The sequence below is a fragment of the Natator depressus genome, chromosome 11, assembly GCF_965152275.1.
Source record: "Natator depressus isolate rNatDep1 chromosome 11, rNatDep2.hap1, whole genome shotgun sequence".
Lineage (NCBI taxonomy): Eukaryota > Metazoa > Chordata > Testudines > Cheloniidae > Natator > Natator depressus.
The window spans coordinates 31,180,996-31,202,333 of NC_134244.1; the positions used below are offsets into that span (position 1 = coordinate 31,180,996).

Below are 21,338 nucleotides of genomic sequence, written 5' to 3' on the forward strand. Positions count from 1 at the left end.
AAAGGAGGTTAAGAACTCCCACAGATAGTAGTTTAAAGACAAAAGAAATTATGCTTACATTTTCATTTGTAGTCAACTGAACTAAATACCGATCACAGGACAGTCAAAGCTACTTCATATAAGTTTACATTCACAGCCCACCGCCATCAGTACCACCACCAAATCTTTTATGGCAATCCCATCTGTGGTAAAATCCAGTCAAGTTTTTGAAATTCAGAATCACAGCTGGCTTCAGAGAGCTCTCTCAAAGTCAGTAACCCAGAGTCAAAACTTACTGTTTTGTGCACCTTAGTCCCCAATATTCAGCAGCAATCAGTGACACTCTGATCATGCAGCTTGCAGACCCCAACCACACCCATTTTCAGTCCCCTCTGGTTCAAGTGGCAAAAGACTTATGCCCAAACCTTAGTTTGCACTAGGTGAAAACAACATTAACAGGCAAACGCCCAACTTGAGACTAATTATAAAATAGCTATTTTTAAATTAACCTTTCACCTTTAGTAGGCAATTGTGCTGTGATATTCATGTTGCACAAATATCCCTGACAGCACTCGACAGCTTGGTCAGGAGACGGGGGTGTTTTGCATGTCATTTTCCCCTGTTCATAGACTTGGAAGCAGCCTTTCTGGTAAACTTTAGTGCCATCATTTATGCTCAGGGAGGCAAAGCACTGCTGGCCCTGGCAGCGATCTCCATTCCCACAGGACATGCCTTCACACACACACTCATAGTGGACCATATTTAGCTTCGGCTCATCATCTGCAGAGGGGGAGAATTGAGGGGACATCAGCATATGCTCTTATTTAATTTCAGTTACATGCAGAAGATATAGCATCTACTGAATTAAACAATAGCTAACTCACTTTCTGTTTAAGAAGGAAGTCGTCTGAATAGAAATTAGTGCTAGTCACACTAAGTGGGACCTAAAGATGTCAACAGACCCAATTTATTAAGATGCCCATTTATGAGCAACTAGTTTGTACTTGCATTTCCACTTCAGAGCACCCCATTTGAATAAATACCCATTTTTAATGTCCAAATATATATTTTTCACAGCCTGCAGGGGATACATACATAGCTGAAAGCTACAACTTAGACAGGAGCTTTTAGATTTGGACCTTGAATCATCAGTGTACAAAAAGAAAAAAAGCGAGAGAGGTGGTGAAGAAGATGGGAGCATTAGAAACCGATCAAACCATGCCTCCTCATTCTGCTTTCCTTCTTACGTTGTTTATAAAACTTCCCCCTCACTTATTTAAAATGATAGAGAAAAATCCCTATATGTTCAAGGGTCTCACTGTTTTTAAAAAAAAAAAAAAAAGAGAGAGAGAGAGAGTTACTGTGTAAACATGGAGGCCCAGGATCTCATCCTTACAGAGTCACTTTCCAGAATTGCCCTTTAAAATCCAGCAGTGCTGGAATGCTGCTCCTGTTCACTCCAGACATTGGCCATCCAAGGAAAGACAACACTCAAGTCTAAGTAGTTATTTAAAAAAAAGACACAGGAAAGCACTGGGAAGGAGAGACGCAACTGTTGAAGAACATTTCTTCCAATGACTCTGACAGAGTTACTTTAACTACATTTAGAAAAATAAGTTATTGACTTGCTCTCCTTGTGAAAGCAGCACCAAGCCTGTTTGTGATGAAGCCATGATGGTAGTATTGGGGTGTTTTGGCATAATACACAGCATACATCATGGTGGGCAGGAATAACTAAGAAAAGACAATTTTGGAGAGTTGGTGAAGGAGGATATAATTTTTATGCTACGGCCCACCATTATGTACATATCTACGTATACTCATTCACATTCATTTGTGTTAATTCATCTCATATTTACATTCTCTTTCCCACTTTTCTATGTACACCAGAGAAGTTTCTAAGCAGAAGCATGGTAGATGCTCCCAAAATATCTACTGACGATATGACATGTTCCTATCACTACCGTCTGCCAACTGAAAATAAGGAACCCTCAGTTTGGGGTTTTTTGGCACTAAAATCAAAATTAGGATTTCCATTTTTGTATCACAAATGAAAAAGCAATACCTACTCCAAATCTCGAGTCTTCAAAATCACTGCCCTCAAGAATGTACAAACAGGCATGCCTTTTTAAAGAACAATATTGCCCTATCAAACAAATTACGCTAATTATGTGTGGCACTTTGTTTCTTAAAAGGAGAAGATGTTAGCAGATTTCTGGAGTCAGTATCACATGGAATAAAATCTGGTAAGAACTGTAAAACAAAGCCAAGGATGAGGTTAAGGGTTCAAGTGTCTGGTGAGGATTCTACTCAGCCAGAACCAAACATTCACATGTCACACCTGTCTTCTTAGGGCTTGGCTACACTTGCGAGTTAGAGCACATTAAAGGAGCCCTAGCTCACTACCTGTCCACCCTGACTCCGCGGCTAGAGCGCTCCTGGTACTCCACCTTGGTGAGTGGAATAACGTTTTGTTCGCCCCCGCTGGAGCGCTGTGGCGCGAGTGTGAACAGCCTGGTCTGTTACTGTGCTCTGATCGGCCTCCGGAAGTGTCCCACAATGCCTGTTCTAGCCACTCTGGGCATCACTTTGAACTCAACTGCCCTGCCCTCAGGTAGCCGACTGTCACACCCGCCCTTTAAATTCTCTGGGAATTTTGAAAATGCCTTCCTGTTTGCTCAGCCAGGAGTGGAGTGCTCTCAGCGAATCTCCAGTGCCAGGCGATCGCCAGTATGGAGCAACGGCAAGATGCTGGACCTCATCAGTGTTTGGGGGGAGGAAGCTGTCCAGTCCCAGCTGCGCGCCAACCGTAGGAATTCCGATACATTCGGGCAGATATCAAGGGACATGATGGAAAGGGGCCATGACTGGGACGCACTGCAGTGCAGGATTAAAGTGAAGGAGCTGCAGAATGCCTACCGCAAAGTGTGCCAGGCAAACCGCCGCTCCGGTGCTGCCCCTGCGACCTGCCGTGCCTACACAGAGCTGGACGTGATACTTGGGGGCGACCCTACCTCCACTCTGAGTACCATCATGGACACTTCAGAGCCCAGTTCAACAAGGCAAGAGGAGGAGCACCAAAGCGGGAGCGAGGGTGCTGAGGCGGAGGAAGACATCCCTAGGTCAAAGGTCTCAGCCAGAACTTGGGCAATGCGCTTGCACAGGTTTCTCGGGAGAGCCACTGTGGTACTTGTCCCAGTAAGGCTAACTTGCCCGTGCCACTGTGCCGTGAGGGGCAGGGGGACCATTGCTGCACACAGGCAAGCTGCGTATGGGCCAGGGCAGAAGCCGCATTGCAGTAGAAGACCCTCCCTTGCTTCCCAGGTCAACCTCAGCAACAAGATGTCTTCCAGGATGAACTCCTGTGGAAAATGTGAGGACAGTGTTCAGTATAGGGGCCCCCTGCCACTGTTGGCTCTCCCCAAAGCACAGAAACCCAGAGGACTGTACAGCCGTGAACCAATCAGTCATGCTTGACCCTGTGCTTACTCACCATTTTGAGGCTCCCGTTGGTTGCGTACGCTCGCTTTGGGACGGGCAAATTATGCTATTGTGTAGACTGTTCTTGCCCTTAAGTATGGGGGAATCATTGCTCTGCCTGGTGTGAACAACGCTGCATCTGTTAAGTGTTGCATTTTGCCTTTAGAAATGCAACCTTGAGATCTCAGCCATCCCTGTTAAAACGGGCCGAAAGACTTCAAAAGTCAGAAAGAGGCCACGTAGATGCAAGAAAAACATGTTACATGAAGTAATGCAGCATTCAAGTAATGAAAAATTAAAAAGTGCGGGAGTGGCAGAACAGTGAAAGGAGGATCCGCCAGCAGAATGAGGAGTGCCGGAGTGCCGGCACAAAAGGGCGGTGCTCCGGCAGCAAAGCACGGAGCGGCTGATAAGCATAATGGAGCGCCAGGTGGACTCTATCCATAGCCATGCAGGTGGAGCACTACCGCCCCCCCACCCCTGCAGCCCTTGTCCCAAAACTCTTTCCCTTGTGCCCCCATGTCACCTCCAACCCACTTTCCCCAACATCCGGGTTCTTATCGCCACCAGCTGCCTCCAACACCTGTAGCTTCACCACCCAGCCCTGAAAACTATGACCCTTACCCACTGTACTCAACCCCCATCACCATGCAGTATAGCCATCCTGAAGTACAGCACTCCAGACAGGAAGGCTGAGTATAACAGGACATACGCAAATCTGTGATTGTACCATTCCCCTCCCACCCCCTTGCCCTTTCTGTTTCCCAAGCAGTTGTGTTTCTTTTCAATAAATGAATTTTCTTTTCAATAAATGGATTTTTTGGCTTTGAAAACATTCTTTATTATTGCATAAAGTAAAAGATACCTTAGCCCAGGAAAGAAACAGGCACTGCAAGTCAGCATAGCAAACACAGATTCCTACTAACACTGGAACCACTGCATTTCACTCCCGTGCAGGGCAGCACACATTACTCATGGCTTTCAGCCTCAAATTGCTCCCTCAAGGCATCCCTAATACTCTAATAGCCCTGCTCTCTGGCTGCTCAAATTCAGCCTCCAGGTGCTGAACCTCCGAGTTCCATGCCTGAATGAATCGTTCACCCTTCCTTTCACAAATGTTATGGAGGCTACAGCAAGCGGATATAACCGCGGGGATGCGGTCTTCGGCCAGGTCCACCTTCCCATACAGAGAGTGCCAGCGGCCCTTTAAACCGCCAAAAAGCACACTCCACAGTCATTCTGCACTGGCTCAGCCTGTTGTTGAACCTCTGCTTGCTGCTGTCAAGGCTCCCTGTGTAGGGTTTCATGAACCACAGCATTAAAGGGTAAGCGGGGTCTCCAAGGATTACAATGGACATTTCGACTTCCCTACGGTGATCTGGTTTGGGAAAAAAGTCCCAGCTTGTAGCTTCCTCAACAGGCCAGTGTTCCGAAAGATGCATGCGTCATGCACCTTTCCGGGCCATCCTGCGTTAATGTCAATGAAACACCGAAGGTGATCCACAAGCACCTGGAGAACCAGAGAGAAACACCCCTTCCGATTAACATACTTGGAGGCTAGGTGGGCTGGTGCCAGAATTGGAATATGTGCGCCATCTATCGCGCCTCCGCAGTTAGGGAAACCCATTTGTCCAATGTTACCCAGAGTCACGGTTCTTCTGAGCAGGATGCGATTAATGGCCCTGCAAACTTACATCAAAACGATTTCAGCGGTCCACTTTCCCACTCCAAATTGGTTAGCGACCGATCGGTAGCTGTCTGGAGTTGTCAGCTTCCAGACTGCAATAGCCACCTGCTTCTCCACCATCAGGGCAGCTCTCAATCTCGTGCCCTTGCACCGCAGGCTGGGGGCAAGCTCCTCACACAGTCCCATGGAAGTGGCTTTTCTCACCTGAAAATTCTGCAGCCAGCCACTGCTCGTCATCCCAGACTTGCATGATGATATGATCCCACCACTCAGCGCTTGTTTCCTGAGCCCAAAAGCGGCGTTCCACAGTGATGAACATGTCCGTGAATGCCACAAGCAAACTCACGTCATATGCGTTACTTGAGTCAATATCATCGTCTGAGCCCTCACCGTCACTTTGGATCATAAGGAATAACTCAACTGCCAAACGTGATGTGCTGGCGAGACTAGTCAGCATACTCCTGAGCAGTTCAGGCTCCATTCCCACAGACCAAAAGGGAAGACAGAGCGCGCAGTACAAAAAACGTTGAAAGATGGCGCCAAATGTGGACAGAAGCACAGGATTGCTGGGATGCGAAATGATGCATCACTGGGCATTGGGACAGGACCCAGAATGCCCCGCACCCCCCCCACCCCCTTTCCACAAGGCACAGCGCCAGAATGGGAAGAGGTGCTCTGTGGGATAGGTGCCCATAATGCACCGCTCCCAATGCCGCTGCAAGCGCTGCAAACGTGGCCTCGCCAGTGCACTTGCAGCTGTCAGTCTGGACAGACTGCAGCGCTTTCCCTACTGCGCTCTCCGAAGGCAGGTTTAACTCAAAGCACTCTACAGCTGCAAGTGTAGCCATGCCCTTAGTTGTTGTCTGCCTTAGTTGAAGAGAGTAGAAACTGTATACCTGTGCTCCTGGGGAGAATACCCATCACCAGCAGGCACTTGAATCAGCAATGATTTAATCAGGCACCCAGATCAGCAGTGTTTCAGTCCTCATGAACATTTTCTTTAATTGAAGTCTCCTTCCGCCCAGAGCAGAACATAAAACACCAGACTTCTGATGTTAGTATTTTATAAACAGTGGCCTGCCAGGACAAAGCTGAGTAAGAAGTCCATAGGTTGTAGTAACAGTTATTTCAATTAACGAGCAATAAAAGAAATAGCTGCTTTGTTGACTTAAGGAAATTCCCTCTTTATACTTTATAACACTGTCTGGTCACATTTAAGTAAGTGATTCAGATCTTCTTGGTATCTTGATTTATTCAGTGCCGACATGCTGATATCATAGCACAATATAAGTTATTTGCATCAAGACCAGACTAGTATGAGTTTTCTGCAGACTTTCATAGTTGAGAAATAAATTTTGCATGAAATAGCCACCTCTTCTCTCATGGAAAAGCTACAGCACGCTCAGGCCTACAGGAAATAAAAGTCTCTCTTATGAGGCTAATATACCCTATATCCAGGTCTCACCATTGCTTACTTTGTAGGCGGGGTGAAAGTAAGGCGGTATGGGCCGGGCCGGTGTACCGGTAAAAATTAGCTGCCAATACCAGCCTGTACTGCTGACTTTGAAGTGCTGCCGCGGCAGCGCTTTAATGTCGCTGCCCCTTTTGTGCCCCCCCATCAGCAGCCCTGCCATGTGTGTACTGGCAGGGCTGCCTACGGGGGAGGTGCAAAAGGGGCAGCGACAACCCAGCAGGGCTGCCTATGGGGAGGGCGCAAAAGGGGCAGCGATGTTACAGCGCTGCCGCAGCAAACAACCCTGCTTATGTCGTTGCCCCTTTTGCGCCCCCCTCCCCCCGGCCACCAACAGGGGTGGGGGGAGAAAAAGTAGGAGCTGCCCCGGGGCCGCAATTTAAAGAGCCCCAGGCCCTTTAAATTGCCGCTGGCGCCCCGGGCAGCACGGGCCAGGCAGCGCAGATGGGCTGGCTGTGGGACGCTGACCCCAGCCCCACCCCTTCCGCCCAAGGCCCTGCCCCTTCTGGGGGGGAAGGAGGGGGCAGGGGAAGAGGAAAACCTGGCCCTGTATACCCGGTAAGAGCTCAATTTTAATTTCACCCCTGTTGTGGGTCCCCTAATTCGCTGGTGGGCTAGTGAGATAGACCAGGTGATTGTATGGCGACCTGCCAACACTCCTCCACCACTGCTTCTGCAGCCTCAAACTTCTTTTTTTCGGTCTGAACAAAATCAAGTATTGATACTACAACACCAGCAGCTTACTGCAAAGTGAAGAGCAGTGCACCACATTATTCCAACTTGAGCAGACCACCAGCTGAGAGGGTACCACAGACACCTCAACATGCCCACTGATTGAGAAGACCTACACAAACCAAACAGGTCAGACTCCAGGAGCTGAGGAATGTGAACGCCAAAATTCATATTTTAAAAGTGTTGGTAAATCCAAAAATCTGGCAGTTTCTTATGATGTAGTGTGGAGGAGGGTGGGTATTGTCAGCACTAAATTTTGCTGGTAACATTTTATACTGGGGACACAGGAGAGGCAGACAGGAAAAGGTATTTAGAACACACACACACACACACACACACAGAGTCATGGGAAGAGATTTCCCAGATTCAGCCAAGATCAAATACCAATAAATCCTCCAGTAACCCAAAACGTTTTCTATAAACTTACGTAATTTAAATCTCAACAGAATGTTAGTCTGAGTTCCAAAACTGTGCCCCTCTCTCTAGATAAGCCAAGTATAAGACAAAAGGGCGAGAAGTTGCTTAGTACTTCAGGATCTGTCCTCTCTGGAAGTTTAAGGGTTACAGCCTAGTGCTCAGTGGACATTCATCCCCAGCACTGCTCAACTACAGAAAAGACCAGGGCCTGAATAGCGAAAAGTGTTGTAAGCCACTCAGAACTCAGAGATGCATTGTCTAAAATATGCAAGAAGTATGAACAGCACCTCCACACAGCCAGAAACAATGTGAGTCGCGGAATGTAGTCAGAACAAGCTACATGCAGAATTTAGGCAAGGTATGAGGCAAGAAGCCAATGTTAAAGTATTTCTATCACCTAACCATCCTTATCCCAATACACTCGCATACTATGTTAAGTAAAACATACAAAAAACACACAGCAATACTTACAGTCTGTGCACTCACTTTATGATGTGCCCCAAATTTTCTGACTTGCCACATTTAAAGATATTCTAGCAGAGACTTGCAGCGAGTTCTCAGTTATGTGTGCAAGTTATAATTTTTATACACACAGTATATTAGTTGATTACACCGTATTAAAAATTAGAGCTAAACAACAATTGTCAAACTAATTAATTTTAGTTTGATCACTTACGTTCCAAACTTGCAAAATTCAATGATTCACAAGGGACATCCCGTTATTAGTGTGAATTAACAATCTATTCATATGGAACAAGAATTAGGATATTCAAGTCTTTATACCAATAGAAAGATATTCCTATTTCTTTTAATCTATTATTTCATGGAACATTCTTGGCGAGCGGTTTCACAAGGCCACTACCCCTCTGAATTCACATTCATCTAAGAAACCCATTTTGTATGGAGATGCCTACAGGACGCCAGCTGGCTGGTTACAGCTAGATTGAATATTTAGGATAAACTAAGGACACCCATCCCAAAATATTCTTTATGTTAGTTCACATGAAATAATGTGCTATTACTAAACTGACCACTTTACTTTGTAGGTTGTACCCAATTTCTATCTTTGAGATAGTATGTGTCTCAAAGAGCTCACAATGCCCTCTTTTATGTTTATTTTTGGAAAGCACTTAACACATACATACCCCACTACTGAAAATACATAATATGCATGTTTCTGATTTTGTGGGAGCTCTCTCTTTAAAATCTCTATAGAGAGGTTGGATTCACCTCTGCATCCAGGGAGTGCTAGGATAGCCACTGGGCACAATTCTCTTACTGACGAATTACTATAATTTCGAAGTTTACGAAAAATCTTAAGTTTGGCTTGGACAAACGGGCTAAGCTAGAGAGATGGTTGTTATCCGGGGCCTTTTGGAACCAACCAGCACAGGGCACGGTGGTGCACAATGGTTACAAGGATAACCCATCTCTGGGGCATATTAGTTCAAAGAGTCATGCACCGTCTCTACAGAAAGCCTGTGTCACATTGGTCATGATAATCATCACAAGATGCATGTATACACTCACACGAAATCATGTTTTCAAATTTGAATGCAGGCCAGCCACCAGAAGTTGATAAACTAGTATTTTGGGCAGAGATGTTTGTCGGTCTGTCTACTGGAATGTCTGCCTGAGCACAGTGCTAATCAAGTGATTGCAAATCCCCCTGGGGAGACTCTAGGCAGGAAAACAGGGTTGAGATTATCCTGTTTCCATTAGATGAAAATGGATTTTTGGACTATAGCTGTAGGTACAGAGACTCACTCTGGCGCCTTCACCTAGAAAGATAAGTGAATAATGGGTTTGTTTCATGAAAAAGAAAAAAAAAAAATAATCACAGCCAGCAGGGCTCTTAAATGCTGGGAGAAGAACTTTGGGTAAGATGAGCTTCATTAGACAGCAGGCTAAGACTTAGTTAAGTCTAGACTCTAGTATGTATGTTATAATTTTATTGTCTATGTAACCCTTTTCCAATAGTTCTGGCTGCTGTCATTTGAATCTCTGTTCAATAAACTTATACTGGTCCTGCCTTGTCTCAAAAATAATCTAAGTGCCGCCATGTTAAGCAAAGCTGTGTTCTAAGGTGTAACTGGTAAGCTGGGGTGTACTGTTCCTTTGGGAGTAGAGGATCTGGGAATTCTGACTGTGCCCAGTGGATCAAGAACTGGATACTGCAGGCAGATGCTTGGTGGTTGGTACTAGCCTGCAGAGGGACAAGCAGAGCCTGCATAGGCTAAGAGGGGACTGCTTGTGCTGCCCATGGCCAGTGGTTCACCACCTCTGGCGGGCTCAGAAAAGGCTTCTTTATGATGAAAAGGTGCCTTGCAATCCCCAGGAAGTGTCACAGTGGTATACGGTCACTGGGTTAATAGCAGAAATCACTGCAGGAACCAGATCTAAAAGCAATTCATTGTAATAGTACCTGGAAAGTCTCTAATTTCCTTTGGTTCCTCTATTTGCAGTGTTTCAGTTCTAAAGCTACAACTTTGTAATAGCAATAAATTTCTTTTGAACAGTAGCTTTAACAATATTAAATTTCAAATACATTTCCTTCCAGAGATTGTGTCCAAGCATATTGCCATTCCAAGTTTACCCAACAGTGGCATTTCACTTTGGAGATAAAAGCAAAAGGAAACGTGTGAAGCCCAAAGAGAGGGGATATAGGAAGTAAACTCATACATGCTGCTGCAATGAAAAACGGTAACAGAATGAGTGTAGAATGGCAGAAAAACTAGTTTTCTTCAGGACCTTGAACTAATTAAGAGCAGATTATTTGTAAAAAGCTATGTTCAAAAAGAGTATTCTATGGTGATCTTTCAGCAGCAAAGGAGTGGGGTAAAATGAGAAAAATCAAATCTACAGTACAAGAAAGGACAGAAGGCTTTTCCCTCCAGAAGGGAAAACACAAAAATGCACTAGTACATTCATTTGCCTGTCCATAGTAGTGCAGCAGGAATGAATCCATGACTGCATACTGTACACTATGATTATCAGCTAACCACTGTGACAGGGCCAGGCCAGATGGCTACAGGAGAGTGATAGAACGCAGATATATTAGCCCCAGGTTAAGTAGGTCCCTTTTCCCTGGGAAAGGTAACAGGGAAGGTTCCAGAACAATCAGGAACTTTCTGGAAACAATTAAGGCAGAGAGGCTGATTAGAACACCTGCAGCCAATCAAGAAGCTGCTAGAATCATTTAAGGCAGGCTAATCAGGGCACCTGGGTTTAAAAAGCAGCTCACTTCAGTTTGTGTGCGTGCGAGGAGCTGGGAGCAAGAGGCGCAAGAAGCTGAGAGCAAGAAGGCGTACGACTGGAAGACTGAGAAGTACAAGCATCATCAGACATCAGGAGGAAGGTCCTGTGGCGAGACTAGAGTGTTGGGAGGAGGCCATGGGGAAGTAGCCCAGGGAGTTGTAGCTGTCATGCACCTGTTACAGCAGCCACTGTAGACAGCTGCAATCCACAGGGCCCTGGGCTGGAACCCGGAGTAGAGGGCAAGCCCGGGTTCCCCCCAAACCTCCACCCCCCCGACTCCCTACTTGATACCAGAGGAGTTGAACTGGACTGTGGGTTCCACCAAAGGGGAAGGTCTCTGGCCTGTTCCCCAATCCACTAGGTGGATCAGCAGAGACTGCAGGGATTGTTGTTCTTTTTTCCTCATGCTGGCCAGTGATGAGGCTAATTGAGTGAGCAGCAGATTTCAGCCACAAAAGTGGCCAAACTGTGGGCTGCCGTGAACCTCTGAGGTGAGAAAATCCGCCAATAAGAGCAGGACCCACCAAGGCAGAGGAGGAACTTTGTCACACCACAGATACACCAAACAGAATTCAACCTTCAAATCCACAGAGCTCAAATCACTTGAGATAAAGGAGCATCACCACCAACATTAGGGTTGATATCTTTGTAGGCTTGCCACTAGAGGTTGAGATTGCCAGCACTGTTGAGCAGGTTATTTTCTTCAACAGGACAACAGCAGGGCCAGACAAACCAACAAGTTATAATAAGCCTCATCAGTGCTTTTATAGACGTTTCTGAGATGTCATGGAATTGTTGAAATATCTACGGGGATGAAAAGTGTTAATCTAACAACGTGAAGGATACAGGACTCTCACCAGGTCAGTAAATGATAACAGCCAATCAAATTGCCTTGTAAAATGACCAAGAAGAACTGACCGGATTCATCACAAGTCAAAGAAAAGAAGACATGAGAGAAACAACTAGAATTAGAAAATTTCATTTAACTTTAGACGAGATGAAGACTTTGTGTCCTTCTTCACTCCTGTATAACCAGGGATGCTTCCTATGATTGCAGTCCAACAAAAAGGTCCACAAGTTTTAGAGATAGCTATCCTGAGTTTATTTTCCTCTTTCTGAGCACTTGTAGTAACGCAAGCCATACCACAGTATGATTGCCATGATAATGCATATGCTGTTTACTTTATACAGGAGTTATTAGTTTACCAAAAAACTCTTAGAACTCCCCAGCATCAAGCCACAGCTCTTTAGACCTAATCTTATTTTCTACCTCAATGAGGAAATAAAATAACACCTAGCTCTTAGGTAGCACTTTTCATCTGTAGAACTCCAAGCACTTAAAAAGTGAGGTCCGTATCATTATCTCCACTTTACAAACAGGGGTAGGGGCACGTATTGAGGATCAATATTTCAAACACTAGTCTTAGGATTTTTAGTCCCCAAAAAGAGTAAGAGCGCACCCCCCCCCCCGATGCCAGAACCACTGGAAATGGGCCACAAACCACCTCCCATTCTAGTCCAACTGCTAGATTGGGAGATCAAGTGAAGAGCAGCCTTGCCCTCCAGGCATGCTGCTCTGTTCAGGAGCCTCAAAGCATGGGCCCCAACCTCTTTCTAGTGGAGATTTCACTTAAGGCTGGCTGTGGTAGATGGGCCTTTCATGGGACTCTCCCAGAGCTACACTTCTGTAGAGAGGAGAGAGCAAAGATGTGACGGGGAGGGGAGGAGGAGGAGAGACAGATGCTCCACATTTTCCCCAAATGCACTTAACTCAATAGAGACAGAAGAGTGGCTCATGGATCAGATTGCTAGCCTTTTTTCCACATCTAAGAGCCTCATTTTATATAAATAATGACTATGTTCAATAATTAAATTGCAAAAATCTCCAGTGACATTCTGGCCACAGTTGGTCTGTATTAACTCAGTTTTTCTTCTAAGCAATGTAATCTCCGTGCATTACCTGAGACTCTAAGGGTATGTCTATGCTGCAACTTAAGCCAGGCCTAGGCTCAAGCCTCTTCCCTCTCTACACAAATCACGGTAACCAAGGCTCAGATCCAGGGTTCCAGGACCCTGAAGGGTCTGAGCCTGAGTCAAGTCATGACCCAGGGTTCAAGCCCTGTTGCTTTGCAGGGTACAGGCTGCCCCACTTGACTTTGGTCCTGGGAATCCATCAGAAGTGTCTCAATCCCATGGGCCAACTTCCTTTGTCCTCTCTACCACAAGACTCTCCAACTGACCCAGTGAAAATGGAAGCAACTCCTCCTTGGCATACAGCAGCAGCTCAGTGAGTCAGTGTTAGCCCTTCCATTGACTTCTGACCACCGACCTTCAAACACACCATCAGAAAGCTTTCTGTTTTTGCAATGGAGATTGAACACAACCAACCTTTTGCACAGCTCACAGCTTCATGGTCATAGGAGCACAGCCAGATTTTGATAGTCTCTGGTGCCAGCAGAACTGTGAACTTTAGTAAGAAAACCAGGAACTACCATGCATACCAGCAAATAGTGAAGAAGTTGGCAGCTTTGCAAATTTACTGGACCAGTGGCCAGTGCAGGGAATGGATTAAGTAGTTCAATAGAACTGGAAAGCCCGGGACCAGAATGGTACCTCAGGCAACTCAGACATAGTGCCCATTTTAGGAGGAGTTTGAACAGGTGCTGGGCACTGCATCCAGCAAGGAGTCAGCTGTGGTGCATGATGACCTGATCAGTTGGGATGGGGCCCTGCTGGTCCCAGACTCCAGCATGGAGACTGATGGGAACCAGCAGGCACAGAGTGAAGACCATGAAGTCACTCTGTTGCTGGTCTTAGAGCAGGCTTTGCAACAGGAGCAGCAGCAGAAAATTTGCGGTCTTTCTCTCCCCCCCGCCCACAGGTAAAGGCTGCTATGATGCCTGTAGCAGACACAGAACAGACAGAAGTTGTTCCTGAGCCTGGTAAGTTTCTGGTTTCATTTTATTGTTTATTATACAGTAATGGCAGGGACTTCTGCTCTAAGAACCACTACAAAAATATGAGAAGCCCAGGGTAGCAGAGTGCATCCACGGATTGTATTTCAGCAGCTATCAAAATGGTAGCCAGGAAATGCAAACAATAAAGAATACCTTGCTAGGGCATTGTTTTCTTAAAAATAACCTTGCACTCCCATGCTTGTAAGGAGAAAAAATGTTCCATTTTCAAATCTATTCCATGTCAGTTAGAGGTAATTAATAGGCAACAAAATCATTTGTCCAAAAGAGGACTGATGTTTGAATTTTTGTCCAGAAACATGCTGGGGGCAGGGAGGAAGAAAGCGGTAGAGTTCTGCATGTTTGCATGCAGCCATAACTAGGTAAGCCATGTGGAAGCTAAGACCAGCACCCTGCTGACTCCTTCGTGAATTCTGACCCAATTCTGGGTACTGATAGCTGCGCACTTTTCCTGAAGCAGGAACCAAATAGTAGTAATATTGCGGGGGGGAGGGCATATTTTCCAGGGCAACTTCAATAGCTGGCCAGCCCACTCCACTCAGACATGCTGTTCAGTCCCCAGACGTTTGAATGCTTCTGTTGCATTAACTGCAGGTTCCCCACCAACAGCTTGAAACAACATCTCCCTTTGCCAATCAGGCACCACAAAAAATGTTATGTCCTCCAAAATGTGAGAGGCCTAAATGGTTTTAAAAAAAGCTTTTGTAGCACAGCCACTGACTGCCTCCCATCCCCCCAGGCCAAGTAGTTTTGCAGTTTTTAGAAAACAAAAAAACAAACAGTTTTGAATTTTTAACTTACTATTGTCTCTACATTTCTTTCACGGTGATTAACCAGGCTGTGTCCAGGGAGCTTTTGTGGACTGAAACATCCCTTTCACAATATACTGAATTTCAGATTAGAAAAAGTAACATTTTAGGTCCTTGAAATTCCACATGAATTTTTTCTGTGCTCCTGCACTGGGCTAGTTGAGATCATAACCCTCTGTCTTGTACTGTTCCGGCCTCTCGACCTCAGCGAGCCGCAGGACTGCCACAGCTCACCCACACTTCAGTACAAGCCTGGCCCAACGTGCCAGGTCCAAGAGGAAGCATTTCCATGATGAACTTACAGTTCAAGTCCTGGAGTGGGCCAACAAGCAGGTGCAGTACCAGAAACTGAGGGACTGAAGGCTAGAGAAAAGGCTTGCCAAGAAGCAAGAGGACAGCTGACTAGAAAGCGAGGACAGGGTTTCACAGTTCCTGGAAAAGGAACGGTGACTAAGGCAGGAGGACAGTCCTCAGCAGAGAATTGTCAGAGCAGCTCATGCGAATCATGGCTGCATGAGCACAGGCTCCTGCTGTCTCTCCCACACAACAGCCTGAGTCTCCTGCATCATACCATCGGATGCAGTCTAGAAACAGTTTGGAAAACTCCATGGCTAGGTGACCCATGAAATCGGGCCCCACGAGCAGCTGGGCAGGGCAACTTAGCCCCATGCAGTCCCCTATCTTGACCCCCTTCCCTGTGTATGCCTCCACCCCTCTCTCCTGGCACCAGGTGAGCAGGAAACAATGAAACAAGGGGTGGGAGCAGGGGACATGCAATGTTAGAGGGCTTCTGTCATGTACATGGTTTCCACTCTTTGCATTTGTTCATGCATTTATTTTGCTTTCGAAAGATTCTGTTGTAACTAGAGTTTTGATGTGGTAATGGCAGCTGGCCTGCCTGGCAAAGGGTGAATGTTCTATAGTAACTCCTCGCTTAACGTTGTAGTTATGTTCCTGAAAAATGTGACTTTAAGCAAAATGATGTTAAGCAAATCCAATTTCCCCATAAGAATTAATGTAAATGGGGGGGGTTTAAACAAACAATTTAATACTGTACACAGCAATGACTGTGAAGCTTGGTTGAGGTGGTGAAGTTAGAGGGTGGGATATTTCCCAGGGAATGCCTTACTGCTAAATGATGAACTAGCATTCGGCAGAGTCCTCAAGGGTTAACATATTGTTAGTGTAGCCTCACACTCTACAAGGCAGGACGAATGGAGGGAGGGGAGACAGCATGGCAGACAGAGACACACACCCTGTGTGTGTGGCGGGGGGGGGGGAGGGGTGCACTGCCCTTTAGGTACACTGATCCTTTAATTAGATCAGGAAGCTGAGACAGCAGCTGCGGCCAGCAAGCTCGTGTTCCCACCCTGCTCTATATGGAGAAAGGGTGGGGGGGGCAGGAGCAGGGGGACACCCTGACATTAGGCCCCCACTCCCCCCCCGCAAGCAAGCAGGAGGCTCCTGGGAGCAGCTCCAAGGCAGAGGGCAGGAGCAGCACATGTCAGTGGGGGGAGGGACACTGAATTGCCAGCAATTGATAGCCTGCTGGGCAGCTGCCACACAGGGAACCTAGGGGAGCAGGGAGCTGATGGGGGGCTGCCTGTCCACCCTGGTTCCCAGCCCCCACCAGCTAGCTCCAATGGGCTGCTCTTCCTGCGAACAGTGGACAAAGCAGCCGGCTGCCAAACAACGTTGTAAGAGAGCATTGCGCAACTTTAAATGAGCATGTTCCCTAATTGATCAGTAACGTAACATTAAGCAGGATGACTAAGTGAGGAGTTACTGTAGTGTTTCAGGTCTGCACGATTATGTGAGATCACCAGTCTGTGCTTGTGGCCCTGCTCCAGAAGCAGAGTCTGTGAAGGGGGCATCAGCGGCTGTACCAAGTGTAATGCACAGCATCAACCCATTCAAGTCGGTTTTGCCTGGGTACTCCTCATTCTCTCCTCTTCCATAAGCTGTGTCAGGTACTTTCGGTGGGTCAGAAAATGCCATCGAAACATCCACCAGCATCACACAGAAGCGCTGCCTGTTTCCTGACACAGGAGTGACAGAGCAAGCAAGAGAACTTCTTGAAAAGGTTCCTCCTCCATGTTGATTGGCAAGCTGTGTGGGCCAGCTGTTCAAACTTCCTGAAATGTGCAGGGTGGGCAGTCAAGTTTTCCCTCACAGTGCACCACCCTGAGGTGAGGGCCTGAGCTCCCACATTCCAGGTGGCCGCTAGGGAGTCTGGGATATGAGTTGGTTTGACTCAGGTCTTCAAGCTGCACTGTGGACACCACAGCCCCCAGGTTCAAGCCCAGGTTAGAAAAATCTTAACCTAGGGTTAAAAATCAGTGCAGACGCTCAAGCGCTGGGTTTTCTAGCCCAGGGTCAGCTAACTCAAGTCCCACTAACCCTGGGTTTTCATTGCAGTGTAGCAATACCCTTCATTTCTTGGTCAACTCAACAGGACCTCCGTTTACGGAAAGGGTAAGACATACCATTAAATATTTTAAAGCAGCCACAGTTTTCTCAGATAGCCATGTAGGCAAAAAAGTAGATTTGTATTTATGATGTAAAATGGGATTCCCCACCCTTGGAAAACACAACGTGCACTTCATCAAGTGGTCACAGAACTCCTAGAATCCAACAGTAATGCTTAGGCTCAGGTGGGCTCTACCTGTTCCAATTTAGATACGTCTAGCCACTCTTCACCACCACCACCAAAATAAAGTCAATCTCAAGTGATTAATTTAGCTCCCATAAAATTCTAGTTTAGTTCTCATGAAGAAAACCTGAGCGAGAGGAGGAACTAAAAAAAAGAAAACACAGGGAGGAAAGTCAAGAAGTTCATATATTTATACCTTCTCTATGTTTTGTGGCCATCTTTCAGGAAAGATGAGACCCTCCCATACCACTTCTTCCTTTCCCCAAAAAAGTCAAGTATAACTAAACCCCTTTGTTCTCCGTTTAAACCGATTTTTACTGAACAAATCCTGAGTTTTACAAGAAGTATTATTCAGTTTTCCCCCTATTTTTATATCAAACACATAAAAATAACTTGTATTTTTCTAACACAATACATTGCATGAGATATGTATTACAATAATACATTAGTCTGTGTGTATATGCAAAGCTGCCTGTTGAAGTAATGCTATGTATTAGCCTCGAAGCTACACACAAACGGGCATGCACGGAAGCTCTGAAGTACATTTGAATGTACTGATGAATCTGATGCCCACCACGTACACATTTTAAGGTGTTAACAGATAATAGTTTAAAGATCTGACACTACAATGGGAAGAAAATGAAAATCTGTATCAGAAAACATTTCAAAACACAAGGAAGATTTTTTTAAAACAAAAAGCAGGAGAAAGTGATGAAGTTGAGTGCATGCACTGCAAATTGTGTGGCTCAATTATTAAGTGTAAATATTTATAGGGTAATAGTTTTAAGTCTACAACCATAAACTGTTTATTCAAATGAAAAGTTTTGTTTGGGGATTAGAGATATAGTGTTTTCTTAAACTTAGAGTTGGCACTGTGTTTTGAGTTCTGTTTTAGTTCCGTAGCAAATCACATTGAATTCCATTCATCAAAGCATTAACCTACCAAATACTTTTTCCCTATCCTTCTGTCTACCAAAATCAACCCCAATATTTACACAGAAAAAATTGTTAATTTTTTTCACTGATTTTCACCTGTTTTTGTTGTAGTAATAAACACCAATAAATTATTGGGAAAAATTAAATCAAATAAAAACTGAAAACAAAGGACCCTAACTATTGCAAAATACAGCACATGATGTAGGTAAATTCAGTACCACATACCATCACCCTGACAAAACTGTCCATCACTGTACCAACAGCAAGCCTACGCCATTTTAAATTAGCATCTTCATCCTCTGACTCAGACATAATGTTCTAACTTTAAAATTCATGGTTAAGGGCATAGGAAATTTCTTGTATGCTTTTCTAACTATTAACTTACAAACGCACTCTTGCCTCTTGAAGCACTGCTACAGCATCAGATGGACTATTCAAAATCAGGCCCAAAAATTAAAGTCTACTACCAGTTTGCAATCAAGAAAGGTGTGAGTGAAAGTGATGGTTAAGAGTATAATGAAGTTACTCCAGGTCATCAAGCATTTATTTTAATAAGAAACTCATGTCGAGAGACCTTGTTTTGGTCCTCCGCATAAAATATAGATCTTGAATATTAAATATGGACCTTGTATGAAGCATGCACATGATCCTACCCTGCTATTCTTTAACAGCAGGGCTTAATGGCACCTTAAGAATCAGGCTACAGCTGCACTGGAGTTATGATCAAGGGTATTGCCACTAGAAAGCTGGCCAGGTCTGCTGCAAAACCTGAAGATGTTCTCCTGCCAAACATGAAGTAGTGCAGTTTTGTAGATTTAGATTAAGGGGCAGAACTAAGCTAACCCACTCCAGCAAACCCCAATTAAAAAAAAAAAAGTGTGCTGTGGCCTAGTAGCAGACTTAATATCCATTCAAAATTAGAAGGCAGACAGGAGTAAAGGGAATTTTCGCCCCAGAACTCAGGCATTCAGTTCTAGCAGTTCTGCACCAAATTGTGGCCCAAGGCACGTGTGTGGAAAGAGGACTAAGGAAATTACAAGGAGCTTCTACTACCCTTGAGCCGTAAAGTAGACGCCAACTACAGTCCAGGTGGGGAGCAGAGTTACTGCTCCATCTAGTACCACCAGTGGTATTAGCCTCTCCAAAGGACTAGAGTTTGAATGGCACCACAACTCCGTCCCTCCAGAAAGCTGGACAAGTGCAGATGGTTAGTAACAGATAGAGCTGCTGCTTGTGGTCCCCCCTGGAGAAACTTCAGCTGAGTAGCCAGAATTCCTCCTGGAGATTCCACTGCAGTACTGCCCCTCCACAGCCCACCCCGCAGACACAAGCCTCTATCTCATGACTCACCAATCTCTTAGAATTCTTTGAGGCGGTCAAACAAACATATGGACAAGGGTGATCCAGTGGGTACAGTTCACTTGGATTTTTAGAAACCCTTTGACAAGGTCCCTCACCAAAAGCTTCTTAAGCTAAGTAAGCAGCCATGAAATAAGAGAGAGGGTCCTCCCAGGATCAGTAACTAGTTAAAATATAGGAAACAAAGGCTAGGAATAAATGGTCTTTTTCATAACAGAGAGAGGTGAACAACAGTGTTCCAGGGATCAGTAGTAGTTCAACATATTCATCGATGATCTGGAAAAGGGGGTAAACAGTGAGGGGCAAAGTTTGCAGATAACTATCTTGGGTAATTTCGTATTAAGTCCAACGTTTACTGAGGAGTTACAAAGGGATCTCACAAAACTGGATGACTGGGACACAAAATAGCAGCTGAAACTCAAGGTTGACAAACGCAAAGTAATGCACATCGGAAAACATAATCCCAACTATACATATAAAATAATGGAGTCTAAATTAGCCGTTAACATTTGAGAAAGATCTTGGAGTCAATGAAGATAGTTCTCTGAAAACATCCACTCAATGTGCACCAGCAGTCAAACCCCCCCTCCCAAGGGGGGGGGGGGGGGAGACCCTAATGTTAGGAACCCTAAGGGGAGAGATTGATAAAAAGAAAGTAAGTATCAATGTCACTATATAAATCCATGATATGCCCCCACCTTGAACACTACATGCAGTTTTGGTTGCCCCATCTCTTAAAAAGGTATGTTAGAATTGGGGGGGAAAGATGCAGTGAAAGGCAAAAATTATTAGGAGTATGGAACACTTCCATATGAGGAGAGATTAAAAAGACTGGAACTATTCAGCTTGGAAGAGACAACCAAAGGAGATATGATAGAGGTCTACCAAATCATGAATGATGTGGAGAAAATGAATAAGGAAGTATTAATTATCCCTTCACATTACCCAAGAACCAGGAGTCATACAATGAACTTAATAATAGGTAGCAGGTTTAAAACAAGTACTTCTCCACACAACATTCAGTCAACCTGTGTCAGGGGATGTTGTTAAGGCCAAAAGTATAACTGGGTTCAAAACGAATTGGGTAAATTCATGGAGCTTAAGTGCATCAATGGCTATTAGCTAAGATGGGCAGGGACGCAACACCATGCTGAATGTCCCTAAGCCTCTGACTGCCAAATGCTGGAACCAGGGTGGATACAAATCCATGATTTAAAAAAAAAAAAAAAAAAAAAAATTCTATTTAAATTGGATTTTTTCTGATAAAAAGGTTCACCCCCCGTCAAAAAGCAATCTAAAGATAGTTTTAATTAAGATATCTTTGAGCTATAATGTATCTCATCATGGAATAGGAATTATAAATTCTAAATTATGTGACAATATATTCATGTAATGTTTAAGAAAAGTTTTGTAAATAAATTCCAATAGTTCATGGATTAGGGACCCAATCTTATGGAGTTCCAGGGGCTTCTGTATAGATTTAGATTAATCTTTCTATCTACCCAATCAGTGCTCAGTCTAGAAGATACCAGAGATGCTTAGTCTTGCAGTTCTCAAACTGTGAATTTTTGTACCCAGAGAT

General features: G+C 45.0%; 1 protein-coding gene across 4 annotated transcripts in view; it reads right to left on the reverse strand.

The window, feature by feature from the left end:
• ACVR1 (activin A receptor type 1) overlaps nucleotides 1-21,338 on the reverse strand; it is a 127,171-nt gene that overhangs the window by 44,235 nt on the left and 61,598 nt on the right. For 2 of the 4 annotated variants that reach the window (XM_074967373.1, XM_074967372.1), the window contains exon 3: nucleotides 496-759. The exons of the other annotated variants lie outside the window; for them this stretch is intronic. In XM_074967373.1, the coding sequence (XP_074823474.1) occupies nucleotides 496-759 (264 nt within the window). The remainder of the gene's footprint in view (nucleotides 1-495; nucleotides 760-21,338) is intronic. 4 annotated transcript variants of the gene reach the window in all.